The sequence below is a fragment of the Camelina sativa genome, chromosome 18 (assembly GCF_030686135.1).
Source record: "Camelina sativa cultivar CO46 ecotype springtype chromosome 18, ASM3068613v1".
Lineage (NCBI taxonomy): Eukaryota > Viridiplantae > Streptophyta > Magnoliopsida > Brassicales > Brassicaceae > Camelina > Camelina sativa.
Genome location: NC_141897.1, coordinates 4744753 through 4760286, shown reverse-complemented (window position 1 = coordinate 4760286; position 15534 = coordinate 4744753). Strand labels below are relative to the sequence as shown.

At 35.5% G+C, this 15534-nt stretch overlaps 3 protein-coding genes and 1 pseudogene across 4 annotated transcripts; 2 read left to right on the top strand and 2 right to left on the bottom strand.

The window, feature by feature from the left end:
• The first annotated feature begins 1720 nt into the window (after positions 1-1720).
• On the top strand, positions 1721-5011 carry LOC104760582 (3-ketoacyl-CoA synthase 20-like). Its single transcript, XM_010483527.3, has 2 exons — positions 1721-2957; positions 4104-5011. Exons 1-2 carry the CDS (start codon positions 2172-2174, stop codon positions 4905-4907), a joined length of 1590 nt encoding a protein of 529 aa, XP_010481829.1. The 5' UTR covers positions 1721-2171; the 3' UTR covers positions 4908-5011.
• A 267-nt stretch (positions 5012-5278) lies between these two features.
• LOC104760579 (uncharacterized) lies at positions 5279-6024 on the top strand. The gene has a single exon (XM_010483525.3). It carries the CDS (start codon positions 5354-5356, stop codon positions 5903-5905), a length of 552 nt encoding a protein of 183 aa, XP_010481827.1. The 5' UTR covers positions 5279-5353; the 3' UTR covers positions 5906-6024.
• Positions 5973-8211, bottom strand: LOC104760581 (ATP sulfurylase 4, chloroplastic). The gene is made up of 5 exons (XM_010483526.3): positions 7493-8211; positions 6984-7389; positions 6563-6823; positions 6390-6476; positions 5973-6314 (listed from the first exon to the last, which is right to left on the bottom strand). The coding sequence occupies exons 1-5, from the start codon at positions 8017-8019 to the stop codon at positions 6171-6173; spliced, it is 1425 nt and encodes a 474-aa protein (XP_010481828.2). The 5' UTR covers positions 8020-8211; the 3' UTR covers positions 5973-6170.
• Positions 8212-8372: 161 nt separating this feature from the next.
• On the bottom strand, positions 8373-9903 carry LOC104760578 (pentatricopeptide repeat-containing protein At5g43790 pseudogene; annotated as a pseudogene). The gene has a single exon (XR_015589496.1). The product of XR_015589496.1 is annotated as a pentatricopeptide repeat-containing protein At5g43790 pseudogene (transcript).
• Positions 9904-15534: the final 5631 nt, after the last annotated feature.

The window sequence follows — 15534 nt, the reverse complement described above, 5'->3', positions numbered from 1 at the left end:
GAAACTCCATAGTTTTTATTTTTGGCAATCTCTACGTCATCAACATGGATCAAGATGTCTATGCGAATCTTCTAGAGCACTATGAATCATCTCCAATTCATTAAAATTCGCTATCGCAATCGCAAACGAACCACTTTCACCGCACCAATGTTAAAAACTTGTCAAAGACTTAAATTCCTCTCTTAAATTTTGGTTTCAAATTGCCATCCATATGATTGTGATATATGTCGAGTCAATGGATTTGATTTCGACATATGCCAAAAAATTTAATATTTTTCCTTAACTAATTTATATTTACAAATATTAATTTATATGTGTACAATTTGGTTAAAAAGTAAAATTTGCTGATTAAATCTCAATAAATTTATGTGTGGGCTACGTACTGCTTTGAATTCAAATATAATCATCAATAGAATTTAGGTTTATTTTTAATATTCACATAGATACGCAGTTCTTTACCTAATAATTTATAATTTATTTGTAAATGTGTGCAGTGAACTATAAAATTCTGAAATATATTTCTGATAAAAAAATAAATTGTGTGCTGCAATTATGAGTATTTAAAAATGTATAATTGTTAATTTTGTAAATTCCCAATTTTTTTTGTCAAAAATAAATTCCCAATTAAATTTTTAATATATATTTAGGTTTCAATATATTTTCTAAATGTCTTCTTTTAAAATATTTTTCAATAGTTTTAAACTAGCTACATTCGCAGCTTCAAAATAAAAAGCATAGATGATAATGATATCACTGTTTATTATGGCAATTCATGAATTCTAAGATTGAAGTTGTCTGAACATAAATAAAATGAGGGATGGAGAAGAGTTGAAGGAAAAGTAAAATACTTTTTCGTCATAGTTAGTTGAAGTTGTGATTCATTCCTAAATATTACCTATATAAAGATCTAAAAAAATTGTCTATAACTTGAAGCTCTTATAGTAACAGTGTAACACATAAAACACAAAGCCAATGAAATTATTCTATTGACAAAACCAAAAAAGTCTATCCAATGTCGTAATCAAAATCTTAATTATACTAAGATAAACCCATGAAAACACAAAACATACATAAGAAAAATGAAGTCTGGTTACAATGACCCAAACATTTCATTCATATTTATTAGTTCAACAAACTTCTATTTCGGTTCACTTAATTTTCCAATCTATCTAAATCTTAATTACCTACGATTGATTAATCACTCTTCTTTACACACAAGTTCACACACTTCACATAGAATCTTCACACGGACATGTAAATCACATCAACTGTCTTCTTCATCCAAGTTGTTCACAAAAGAGGGCTAGTTTCGAAAATAAGAAGTCAAACAAAGAGTAAAAGAGTAACATCCCAATGTACGCTTTCAAAATTAAAAGCCCCCAATTGGGAAATAAAAGTCATCGCCGTCTCGTAGGTGTCATATCCTCTCTATAAACATTAAAAGCTTCGTTGGGGTAGTTGCATCTTCCCTCTCTACATATAACTTTTTTTCTCCAGTTTTTTTTCTTTTTTCAAGAAATGTTCTCATTTTACCTTTAATGTTAAATTATGTAAATCGTATAGAAAGCGTTCTTAATATATGTAGAAGAGAGTCTACAGACTGAGATTTTAATGAGTCACACTTGTAATTTGTGAATTACTATTTGTGTGGCTGGCACATGTATAATTATGATACCCAAAAAAATGTATAAATAATTACTTCACAGTTTAATTCTAAAGTACCAATTGTACCATAAGTTTTTTTTTTTAAAACTATTATAAATTATAACATGTAATGATTTATGGTTTATAAAATTCTGGTCCTATTCTAAATCATTTCTATATATATATTTTTTTATGGTGAAAAATATGTGTCTATATTAGCATGTACTAGTTTGAACTTTGAACAAAATAATTTGCTGGATTATATTCTTTTGTCTATTTCTAAAAAAAACATTATTTTTTTCCTTAAATATTTCCCATTTCCCCTAACCAAATTGAATAGCCAAGTCTCTATTTCTCTCTCTTTCTCTCTCACTCAAAATTTTCTATTAAATTCTCAAACTTCCTCCAACTTTTTAGGCCATTCTCTTCTCCCATCTCCCTCTTTCTTTCTCTCTCTCTCTCTCTCTCTCTCTCTAACCTTCTCTCAAACAAATCGTACACTTGACACTTCTCTTCTCATACTCACGATGACCCATAACCAAGACCAACCTCACCGGCCAGTCCCGGTCCATGTCACAAACGCCGATCCAAATCCTAACCCAAACAACCTCCCAAACTTCCTCCTATCCGTTCGTCTCAAATACGTAAAACTCGGTTACCATTACCTAATCTCCAACGCTCTCTACATTCTCCTCCTCCCTCTCCTCGCCGCAACGATCGCCAACATCTCTTCTTTCACCTTAGATGACCTCTCTATCCTATACAACACACTCCGTTTCCATTTCCTCTCCGCCACACTCGCCATCGCGCTCTTGATCTCTCTCTCCACAGCCTACTTCACCACGCGTCCTCGCCGTGTCTTCCTCCTTGACTTCTCATGCTACAAACCAGACCCTTCGCTGATCTGCACTCGTGAAACGTTCATGGACAGATCTCAACGTGTGGGGATCTTTACAGAAGACAACCTCGCTTTCCAACAAAAGATCCTCGAAAGATCCGGTCTAGGTCAGAAAACTTACTTCCCTGAAGCTCTTCTACGTGTTCCTCCTAATCCTTGTATGGAAGAAGCGAGGAAAGAGGCCGAGACGGTTATGTTCGGAGCTATCGATGCGGTTCTTGAAAAAACCGGTGTGAAACCTAAAGATATTGGAATACTTGTGGTGAATTGTAGTTTGTTCAATCCGACTCCGTCACTTTCGGCTATGATTGTGAATAAGTATAAGCTTAGAGGCAACATTTTAAGCTACAATCTCGGTGGAATGGGTTGTAGTGCTGGACTCATCTCCATTGATCTCGCTAAACAGATGCTCCAGGTAAATATCATTATTCATTTCTTTATATTCTGTTTTAGTTATCCGGTTTGGCTTGATCCGGTTTGATTTTTCTTGGCTGTTATGAGTCGTAAAGGATAAAAAATCTTATTTGACTTTTTCTTATTTGGAAAGTTGAAAAAGCTAATGACAGCTCATGATTCTTTAGAAATTATTAGGAACATTAAGCAATTAATACAAATTACCAGCTATAATTTTCTGTTCAAACTTTAATTTATTTGGGGTTATTAATAAGCATTTAATACACTTACCAGATAGATTTTTTTTTAGATTGACTTCGCTTTCGTGCTATAATATTTGTGTGACTAAATTTAATTATAACTTTTATCACTGGTTTTGGTTTTTGGTTGCCGACTTATATGGGTTGATGTGGATGCAACTTTTTATGTTATGTTATTAGTTGTATGGAAGCATAAAGGTCCAAATTATACATGTAATAGTCACGTGTATATGAGAATTCTGACATTGACAGGCACTTGGGTCTTTGGGTTGGTGGTAGTTGTGAAAATGAAAAAACCATTATGTTGTGTTAGATGACCAGCGTTTTATTTTATATTTATAAATTATAATAGTATTAAAGTGTCTTATTTCTTTTCTCCAATGTGACCGTGCAACAACAAAAAAAAAGAAAGTGTTCATATATTGAAAACACAACTGTGGATGCATTAGGAATTGTTGCATAATTACAAATCACTTTTACAAACATATTTAAATGGTTGATCTAAGAAGTAAACGTGGTGGCACGTGCTTGCGAGATTCTTAAATCCATAAGCTGGTTGGCAAATTGAACCAAAGGTCTTAAATGTTTGGCTACTTGCAAAGAATTTAACGTACACATGCGACAAATGCACACACATACGTTTGCATATAAGTACAGGTTTGTGTTTAATGTGTCCACCGTTGTCTATCCACATATAGAATCCCAAAACCCCACATGAATCATAATCATAACATTTTTCTTAATTTTTATAACCAATCCATGGGACTGAATTTATAAACATTTTTTTTATAGATACAGTATTTTCTTTATGATATATATAATTTTTTAGAGTTTTAATTTTTCTTGTCGATATATGATATACATGTTTTTCTGAGTTTGAGAATAATAAATTTGTGACAATTATGCAGGTGCAACCAAACTCATACGCGCTAGTAGTGAGCACAGAGAACATAACTCAAAACTGGTACTTAGGCAACGACCGATCAATGCTTCTATCTAACTGTATCTTCCGTATGGGCGGAGCTGCTGTACTTCTCTCGAACCGCTCCTCCGATCGTAGCCGTTCTAAATATCAGCTCATCCACACCGTTCGTACCCACAAAGGAGCTGACGACAACGCGTTCGGCTGCGTTTACCAACGAGAAGACAACAACGCAGAAGAAACTGGCAAAGTCGGAGTCTCGCTCTCTAAAAACCTAATGGCAATAGCCGGAGAAGCTCTCAAGACAAACATCACAACTCTCGGACCACTAGTCCTACCAATGTCCGAACAGCTTCTCTTTTTCGCGACCCTTGTTGCCCGAAAAGTCTTCAAAGTCAAGAAAATAAAGCCTTACATTCCCGACTTCAAGCTAGCTTTCGAGCATTTCTGCATCCACGCTGGAGGTAGAGCCGTGCTTGACGAGATCGAGAAGAACTTGGATTTATCCGAATGGCACATGGAGCCATCGAGGATGACGTTGAACCGCTTTGGAAACACTTCGAGTAGCTCACTTTGGTATGAGCTTGCGTATAGTGAAGCTAAAGGAAGGATTAAGAGAGGAGATAGGACTTGGCAGATCGCTTTCGGATCAGGCTTCAAGTGTAACAGTGCGGTTTGGAAAGCTTTGAAAACGATTGATCCGATGGACGAGAAAACGAATCCATGGATTGATGAGATTGATGACTTCCCCGTTCAAGTTCCTAGGATCACTCCCATTACATCATCGTAGTGAATTTTAAAATTCCCTTGGAGAATTAATTTGTTATGGTTTATTTTTAATGTAACTTGTGTGATGTGATATTTTTTTATTATCTTAATATATATAGTTTGCCATATCTTAATAATATATATGATTTGTTTATTAATTTATTTTATTGTAACTTGTGTAATGTGATATGTAATTTAATTTAACGTATGGTTATAGAAAAAGAAAAGAAAATTTCATTCGACTCATTGTCTCGTAACGTAACATGATCAAAACACTTGCAAATTACTACTATAACACATTTTTTTTTCTTATTTTCTGAAAAAAAATAAAGTTATAATAGTAGTAGAACTTGTGACGTGTTTTGATTTGTCACGACACAATGACACGTATTTGGAGTTTGGTGCCACGTGTCAATGTTCTTGAACCTGTTTAAATTGTATCTCTCTTATCTGTAAGAGTTGAGAGAGATGGATAAGGCGAGAGTTATGTCTTTGGTCTCTGCAAATCTTGTGAGAGGCAGTTTCATTTTAGGTTCATCCAGGTTTAAGCCATGGTCTACACGGCTAATGACCGCGGCGAAATCGGTTTCGTGTACTTCTAAGCCGGTTAGGGGGTTAACCAACTATAGTACGGGGGTTCATTTTGTTAGCCAAACCGGTCCACCGGAGATTCAATTTCCCGGTTCGGAGGAAGAGGTACCTTCACGGCCGAGTAGAGGACCAGAGTTGGCTCCATTAGAAGTCCCGGAGCTTCCTAATATACCGGAGATCAAACCGTCGGAAACTCCACCGGAAGTTACTACGGTTCCAAGTGATCCACCACCGCTTGGACCGCCGCAGACACCCGGCCCCGAGTTTCCGGTTCCACCGTCTTCATCTCCACCGATGCCAGATACTCCAAACCCTCCGACGCCAGAATCACCACCTGATGTGCCTCCAAATTGGGAACCGCCTCGTCCACCGGAGATTCAACCGCCAGGAATCGACCCACCTCCGCCTCTAGGACCAACCATCATGTAGCTCTTATATGTTTCTGTCTAAATTAGTTTTGTTTGCTTACAGTTTATGTTTCCAGGGTTGATCACAGTACACAATATGTTTTTCATTTATAACACAATAATAAGCAAATATGGTACAAAGCAATGCGACTTGATGACAAGTTTGACAACAGAGACGCAAAGAACACACAGATGTTACATTGGTTTTATTGCAAGCTTTTTGTTACATAGCTTGGTTACTAACAAAGAGGCAATGTGAGACTTGTGGGACACGGGAACTTTGATATTCAAGCAGAAACAACAGCTTCTGAAACCCTTCCATTACCAGACTCTGCGCTGAGACTGTCATAGTAATCAACCAACACCTTCCAACCAGAAGGGCACATGAAACCGTCTGGTGGGTTCTCTTTCTTCTTCGCCAAGCCACGCATCTACAAAACAAATCAGTCACTAAACTAAGAATCTTGGATTTGTAAATCTGATTTACTACCAAAGTTGGGTTTTACCTTGGTTCCTGATATGAAGAGGAAGTCTTGAGACCTAGAAGGATCAAAGAAGGTCATTTTTCCCTGAGTTGTATCATATGCAGCGACCTATACATGCCAACAAACCAATATTAATCAGACCTAACCTTGAAGAAAGTTCAGATTTAGAGGAAGTGGCAAGGATTGATCTTAACCTTAAAAGGAAGAATGTTGAGGCGTTCAAGTCCTGGAGCCATACTGAGCACTTTGTTCCCGTGATCAGCATCATAAAGATCCCTCTTCTCCATTGGATGGCCCATACCGGCTGGATCACGACCAACAATGTAGAAGTTCGCTCCAGCGTTGATCCTAGCTTTGGCGTGCCACTGAACCTCGGTCGGGCCAGCGTAGTGCATTGGAGATGGGAAGATGGACACTACAGTAGTCTCTGGATCAAGAACACCATCCTCCAGCACCTACACGTTCAAAGCAAGAAACAACAATATAACATTTTCACTCCATATGCAACACAAAATCTGAATATATTGTCATAGAAGGAGCTAATTGCTCTGTTTCGTATGTATTCAAATAGAGTTTCTTGGAACATAAGGAAGCGACAGTTAGGGTTTAATATACCTTCTCGTGTTGCCTCATACGCCAACTAAGAGGTACATCATCAGCCTTAGTGAATCCACCAAGTGGATTCAGCAACAAGACAGGGTTTTTGTAACCCATCTCAAGAAGCCTTCTACGAGTATCAGTCATAAGAAGCGCATGACCATTATGGACCGGGTTCCTTAGCTGGAACGCGAAAACCGCGTCCGCACCACGCCTTGTAAACTCCTCTCGCAGCTGAGATGGGGATAGCCGAAACCTGTCTAAACCGTCGTTGTACTTGATCGGTTCAAGAACTTGTAAATCACCTCCGATCAACCAGTTTCCAGCTTTTGTGATTGCTTCTTCTGCATAAGGAAGTCCACGAGCCGTGGTTCCCCATGTTCTCGCGATTCTTTCTTCTTTCGGATGCTTGTAAATCTCAATACTGACTCAAACCAATCAATCAGAATGATAAGTTTCTAATCAAGATTCAACTCCTACCTAGATTTGAATTGCTGACTAATCAAGATTCAAATAATTAGACTTACTCGGTGAGTATCGCGATAGGGTTACCAACGGAGTCAACGAGCGTGACACGGTTGGAATCACCGATGCGAAACTTCTGATCGTCATCGATGGCGAGGACGATCGGAACCGACATGTTGACGACGGAGCCGTCTTCAAGCCGGATCGAGTTAAAATGAAGTGTTTGGAGGAACTCCGACTGTCTCATGAAACCTTTGAGGGGACTAGCCCAGCCTTCGCTTAGCACATGTACCCACTCAAGATCCACACGGCTCAGCTTGATCCTTACGGGAACCGTCTCAGCCTCGCGTTTCATCGCGCGCCGACTTGATTCTTCCACGACTAGGTCCATGAGTTTTCCCCCGTCCGGCTCGATAAGCGCCGATTTCACGGCGACCAGACCGCGGCGGGAAGCTCGACGGCGGTTGAATGATACGACGGAGACGGATCCAGGAGCATAGCGTGTGACGTGATGGTTTTGGATTGGTGAAGAACGAAAAGGTGAGTATGAGAAGACGATGGCTGCTGCTGAAGAAGCCATTGAAGGCATATTAGTTTAGCTTTGTGTTGTTGGCTCTCTTAATTTTAAGAGAACATTGGTTAATTGTAATTAAGACACAATTAGTGGATTTGTTATTATTTATGAATATATAAAATTGTCGTTAGTGGATAATGAATGGACATACCGTTCTAATTGATGTGTCAATTAGCACCTAATTCAATTATTTGATTAGTCTATGGTAAAAGACAACAATCTAACAACTGTGGTCTTTTATTTTGTTTAATATTCTATGTAGAGACAAGATTTGTTGTGAAAATATTTACAGGAAATGAGATATTTTGTCTCAGCTACACTAGTATAATAATTTTTGTAATAGTTTTTGGGATACACGTATCGAGTAATTGGAGGATTAACATGTTTTTTTTCAATACAAAACAAGTTGTTGTAGTTTACTAGTTTTGGTCTTCTGAATTTCATATGACTTGTCTATTAGAAATAAAGAACATTGTGGTAGAATGGGTTAATTAATAGTACTAATCCCCGGAGATTTATTGACACGGTGGTCTTTCATAAGTTCCCGGGTCTTCTCCACGTCAGTCCAACGGTCAACTCCGGCGTAAATATTCGATAAAAGCACGAAATTTCCACTATTTTCGAGTTCTAACCCCAACAAACGCTTTAGCGTAGATTCACCCCTCTCTAAGTCACCGTGTATTTGAGCTGACCCTAGAAACGATCTCCACAACGTCGCATTAGGCTTCATAGGCATCTTCTTGATGCATTCTTCCGCTTCTTCCAACCTCCCCGATCGTCCCAGTAGATCAACTAAACATCCGTAATGCTCAACCTTAGGCTCGATCCCGTAAACCTCTTTCATGGAATTAAATGTTTCAAGACCTTCGTCAACTAGACCCGAGTGCGAACACGCGGATATCGTCACCACGAATGTTGCTTCATCCGGGATTAATCCTTTGGAGATCAAGCTCTTGTACAATTCTATAGCTTCTTGACCAAACCCGTGAACTGCTAAACCCCGAATCATAGCATTGTAACAGGATGTATCTCTCTCACGCATTTCGTCGAACACTTGGCGTGCGAGATTCAAACATCCACATTTTGAGTACAGATCGATAAGAGAAGTACCCACGAACTGGTTTAGAGTCAGATTGTTCTTCAAGAGATAAACATGAGCCCAAAGACCTCCCCAGAACTCACCTAGACTCGCACAAGATTTGATTAAAGCTACTAGAGAAACCTCGTTAGGTCTCACTTGCATTCTCACAAACAACCTCAAAACCTCATCATCACTCTCACTACTATCAGAATTAGCGTACGCAGCAAGAAGAGTGTTCCAAGTAGCCAAATCAGGTTCTCTAATCCGCTCAAACAGAGACCTAGCTTCTCTTAATCTACCACAATTAGCATAAAACCCAACCAAAGCAGCTTGCACAAACCGATCATGATTCATTGGTTCAAGAAATTTCAACACATGGGCATGAAGAGCCCTCCCATGGCGATGCCATTTCGGGTCAAAGCCAGAAACTTTGAACAGAGAAGGGTAAGTGAACTCGTTGGGTCTGACAAGGTTTGATCTTGATCTCGAAACCTGATTGTACAGAGCAAACGCGAGATGGGTTTGGGTGGAATTGTGATTTGAGACGATGGAGGAGATGAGAGTGTTGTAGAGGAAGACGGAAGGGTTTTGGATTTGGCGTAAGATAGAGAGTGCGTAGGTTAAGCAGACGGTGAAGGATAAGTGAAGGAGCTTACTTAAAGGGTAAGTGTGGTGAGACAGACCGGTTGTGATGATTTGGCCATGTATTTGTTTGAGGTTTTGTAAGGATTTGCATTTTGAGATTAGGTTTAAGCATCGATGGTTGTTGCTTGTGCTTGGAGATGTCATAAGCAGAAAAGCTAAATAATGAGTTTGTTTCTCAAATTTGTTTAATTGAGAAGAAGATTAAATGAGTTTCATGTTTGAACTTTGCAGGGCCCAATCGGGGTACTTATGAAGCCCTTCTAGATTTCATATGGGTACGGCCCATCTGTCTTTGGTGGTTATTGTATATCCAATGATTTGGTATTTTGATTTAAAAGTTTTAATAATAGTCAATGTGCAGTTTTCTTGTTCCTACTTATTATAAGATTCTTTATTTTTTTAGGGTATCATTTTTTTTATAAAGAAGTACAATTTTAAACAAATTTCATGTTTTATTCATATTATTATTGTGGACTAATCAGAGAAATAAAATTGTATTACAAAGAACTATAATTTTTGTGTTTTTATTTAATGATATCATATAGTATAATATAATTTTTATAATTTTTTAAAGTAAATAAAAATACTTTAAACGATATGTTTGTAAAACAGAGAGGGTATATATTTTTTTTTTAATGTTGGTGTTATTGTATGTAAGTGTTGAACAAAATTGAGGTGACAAATTGGTTTTATTTTAGTTCGGTTATATAATAGTTTGATTTGAAGGTTTTGATTCAGGTCGACAAGAAATCTATATGCATTGTGATTTGTGTAGTTTTTTAGGTTTGGTTGGGTATGTTTTTTTTATTTTGGTTTGATTTGGATAACTTCAATTTGAGAAAAGCAAGTAAAGGTCTCTTTGGAACACATCAAAGTTGTCCCTACAACAAGACAATCCCACCTTTTTTATCTACAATAAAATAAGAAATATATATATATAAAATAAAACATGCATTATAATACCACCTTTTTATCTTGGTTCTATTCTTTTTATAACAATAATTTCTATGCAGATGTGTGACTGATAAATTCTTTTTGAACGCCTTTAGTGAAAATGATGCATCAAATCTTCTTCACTATCTCCACACATGACCCAATTAGAAAGAAAAAAAAAAAAACAATCAATGAGAAAATTCACCATCGCTTATCTCCAAAATCTCTGTTCATGTATCCTATAATTATTTGCTTAAGAAAAGCACTTTTATATGAAAAAAAAACTTAGCTAAGTTATATTTGTTGTTATTTGGTATTTACATCATAATCTATACTTTCTTGACATTTCAAGATCAAATTAGGAGAATAATAGGATTATGTATAAAAAAACACTAAACAAGTCGTATCTTATCTTTTATAAACCATCTCATGTACTAGTAGTAATGCAAGAAGTGTTTGCTCAAAGACAACTATACGACAAAGCCTGGATTTATTCGCACCATTTAATAAATGATTTATATTTTCCAAATTTTTAGCAACTTTCAATATTTTTTTACTTTAAATAGTGTTTTATTGATTTATTCAGTCTTTTTATATAACTTGTTTAAAATTTTGGGAACAGAAGTGCACTTTGGGGTGCTTTTCACAAATAAAAGGGCCAAATAAAAGTAAAAATAGGACTAAGATCAGAGATGATAAAAAGACAGAGACTGTGTAAAGTAACTTGTATTAAAATTACTTTTCAATATTTTGGGGTTCTCTCATCTCTTTGCTTTTCAATATTCTCACAATAAAAAATAAAAATTAGTTTGATTCCAAACTATGCATGTTTCTAGAATTACTATATAGTTGGCGACAATAAATAAACAATGAAAAGCAAATTTTGCTAACAATAAACTAAAAAAAATGTTCTTACGAATTTCAAAAAATAATATACAATAAAGTAGACTGGTAATAAACACAATATTTACCTTTTATATTTTGTTTAATCTATAAAAGCAAAAGCTAAAGGGGGAAGCTGAGTGACACAAAAGCTATAGTGGCAGATTTGCAGATTATACACCGTTTTAGGCCAACTCTGACATCGTTTTAATATTTTTAACTCTTCACATTAACTTTTTTACCTCCTCCTTTTTTTTTTAATTTCAATATAAATTTACTGTTAATATGCTTTAAACATCGCAATTACTTCATCTTACTGACCAGTGGTAAAAAGAAAATATAATATGTCAGGAGACAGTATTTATTAGCGAACAAAAAATATTCTTGGTATAAATTATAATTCCCAATTATAATCAGTCCAATAACCTTTTTTTTTAATATCGTAAACACTAATTAAATATAATATTTGTCTTGTACTCAACTTAAATACCATATTCAGTTAGTAACAAAAAAAATCTCAAGCAATTCTTTTTAATTCAATAATGAACAAAATATACATAGTATATAGTAGTATAACTTAAGGATGACAATTTTGATTAGAGCTTACTTTGGCGAATTCAAAATTCATACAGGAAATTTTTATTTTTAACTCCGACGTGCAAGATTTATTTTTTTACTCCGACGTGCAAGATTTATTTTTTTTACTCCGACGTGCAAGATTTATCGTGCTTGTGTCAAGTGTGAACTTTCCAAGAAGCAATAAGAAATTAGTGCACCCATAAAAAGATATGGGATTTCACCCAAAGCTTGCTTTAATCATAGATTTAAATGTCTAGTTTGTCGTTTTCAAATTTTAATAAGCACCCAAAAAACTATGAATATATTAGTATGTACATTCCGTCTTATAATCATAATAACTTGCTTAATATATAGAGTTTGCTCCCGAATCAATTAAGCACACACACACACATGTGCAAATCTTACAAATGCTAGATTGTAATTATAAAAATGATAATAATGTACATAGGCTAAGGTAATATTGTTCAACGAAAACTTTATGTAAAATAAACAATTAAATCCCGGAAATTTGTTCTCTTTAACTGATTAAACTATATACTGTTTGTTGACAAATATAAATTTACAATGATTAAAAAGGCACACGCGTGCATTGAGCATCATAGGAAGTTAGAACCCCGTAACTAATACCAAGAATATATTCCTTCTGTTTCATAATATAAGATGTTTTAGAGGTTTTTTTGTTTTATAATATAAGATGTTTTTAACTTTTTAAGTAACTTTTAGATTACTTTTCTATTTTTTATTATTTATTTTATGCAGTCTTATTTATGATTGGTTGAACTTTTTTAAAGTGGTTATTTCTTAATCTGCGTACTTTCACTCAAAACATCTTATATTTTGAAACAGAAGGAGTATTTTGTTCGCCAACTAGATTTAACCCTTATATGTAATGCCCAAATGGTCAAATTATAAGGTCTGGCCAACCGGTTTAAACGGTCTGGTTCATCTCGGAAATTTAGTAATTTGGGTCATATGGTTTAGATAAAATAATTCTGAATTGAAACCAAAGTTTTAGTAAATAGAAAAGAAATTGGTAAACTTTTTAAATTTTGATTCGCTTCAAAGAACTAGTTTAACTCAAAATATAGAAGCTTTTCAGAAAATAAGAAATTCAATAAAATTAGAAATATATGGTTATCAACTCCAAGAAATGTCTGATCGGTTTATATCTTTACACCAAATTTTAGTTCGGTCCAGTTTGGTTGGTATGGTTCGGTAGAAGGGTCTTATAGAGCTTTGAAAATGTCAATGTTTTTTTTTTGTCAACATCAATGTTTACTTTTTTTTTATTTACAAGTTTCACATCATGTATATATTTTGAGTTTGTGCAAAAAAAAAGGTATATATTTAAGTAATACATATAACTAGTCCAATAACAATTTGCTCTTCAAACCTGTTTGGGAGAATAATAACTCATACATAGAAAAGGCAGAATTTCTTTTTTTCTTATTATTATTATTATTATTATTATTATTATTATTATTATTATTATTATTATTATTATTATTATTATTATTATTATTATTATTATTATTATTATTATTATTATTATTATTATTATTATTATTATTTATTATTTTTTGAAAGAAATACCATTTCATTAAGATTTCAAGAAGATTTTTTGGACATTACAAGAGATGAAAGTTAAAAAGCTGAAAGAAAACACTTTCCTTGAGACTATTATTCGATAGAGTATTTAGGATAATTGGAAGTGAGTGAACCATAAGCATAGGTAAGTTTCCTGAGGAGGATTCCTTGCTGATGGTATTCCATATTGAGAGCGATCCAACCACACGAGTCTTCTTCGGAGCTGAAGTTGTATTTCCCGATGTAGTTGGGTCTCTGAGCGAATAGCGGGACTATGAAGTTGAGAGTTGTGCTCCTTCTAGATAGTATAGATCAAAGCATGAAATACTAGCTTGCAAATTGAATTAAGTCTCCTATTTGTGGTGGAAAACTTAATCCAATTTAAGAAACTATCAAATGTGGATGGAGGGAGAGGGTCGAAGTATCAAAGAATCTATTCTAAAGATTCAAGGAGTAAGAACATTGGAAAAACAGGTGATTTCTTGATTTATTACCTGACTGGCAGAGAAGGCAAGATGACAGGACAGGTAGACTCCAGCGAATCAGTCTATCTCTTGTTGTGAGTCTGTCTTGAACGGTAATCCAAACCATAAACGCCATTTTGGGATTGTGTTCCTTAAACCAAATTTGACAGTCGCCTCCATATCCAACTCCCTGTAGCGCGAAAGTCAGCATCCCATAAGCTTTTATCTCTTATTAAGTGTCTTTTAACTTAGGAAACCCAGAGGGAGCCTGCTTGCGTGAAGAGGAGCCAAATTAACTTGAGGCCAAAAATTTTGGTCTAATCTATTAACCTCTTTATACCTAACCCCCCAACGGATTTAGGAGAGTTAATTGTCTCCCAAGAAAATTTTTCCCCACGAGCGGAGTCTGCATTGCTATTCCATAAAAAAAGCACCACAGATTTGCTTTAGTTTGTCCATACACTTGTTAGGGAGCAAGAAGATTAACGCCCAGAAAATTATAGTGATGTTGATGACTGATTGAAGAAGCTGCAATTTGCCTGCAAAGGAAAGATGTCGATTTTTCAAGGAGTTTATTCGTCTTTTCATCTTATTTATCAGAGGTTGATAGTCCAAAGCAAATAACTTTTGAGTAAGCAAAGGAACTCCCAAATAACGAATAGGCAGGAAGCCAAATGAGAGATTGTGATTGGTTGCTAAATGGCTGATAATGTCTTTGTTGTTGCAATCAAGATATAGACAGGTTTTCTGCAATTTAATTCCTAGCCCCGAAACAGACTTGAACTGAGTAAGAATATCCATTATTGCAACTAACGAGTGTTCAGCTCCATAAAAAAAACAAGAACGTCATCAGCGAAGCTGAGGTGAGTGATAAGCAGATTGCCACACAAAAAATTCCATTTGAAACCTGTTAAAAGTGGCTGCCTTATCAAGTTGTTTTGAGAGGATATCCATGACTAACGTAAAGCGTGGGGCTGAGATGAAATCACCTTGTCTTAAACCTTTATACCCTGGAAAATAACCAACTAGCTCCCCACTGAATCCCACTGAGTAGGAATGAGTCATGAACAGGCTGATAACTACTTAATAAACTGAGCAGGGAGATTATAGGCCTCGAGGATGTTGGAAATAAAACCCCAAATCAATATTATTAAAAGCCTTAGACAAATCAATTTGTAGACATCCTCTAGTCATAATTCCATCTTTGTTAGAGTCAGTGACTAGTTCAGAGGCTAAAAGGACATTTTTGCATAGGAAACGACATGGAATGAGAGTGACTTGGTTTCTTTGAACCGACTGTCTAGTGAATCATTTAAGCTTGCTTGCAAGAATCTTACAGATTACCTTGTTGATGGTATT

What these genes read in the sequence shown, in the direction of transcription:
- LOC104760582 (XM_010483527.3), top strand. Translation starts at nt 2,172, where the DNA reads ATGACCCATAACCAAGACCAACCTCACCGGCCAGTCCCGGTCCATGTC. An exon ending in TCGCTAAACAGATGCTCCAG is followed by an intron (nt 2,958 to 4,103) that starts GTAAATATCATT and finishes ACAATTATGCAG; the next exon opens with GTGCAACCAAACTCATACGC.
- LOC104760579 (XM_010483525.3), top strand. Translation starts at nt 5,354, where the DNA reads ATGGATAAGGCGAGAGTTATGTCTTTGGTCTCTGCAAATCTTGTGAGA.
- LOC104760581 (XM_010483526.3), bottom strand. Translation starts at nt 8,019, where the DNA reads ATGCCTTCAATGGCTTCTTCAGCAGCAGCCATCGTCTTCTCATACTCA. An exon ending in CCTATCGCGATACTCACCGA is followed by an intron (nt 7,390 to 7,492) that starts GTAAGTCTAATT and finishes GGTTTGAGTCAG; the next exon opens with TATTGAGATTTACAAGCATC. An exon ending in TCTTCATATCAGGAACCAAG is followed by an intron (nt 6,315 to 6,389) that starts GTAAAACCCAAC and finishes TTTGTTTTGTAG; the next exon opens with ATGCGTGGCTTGGCGAAGAA.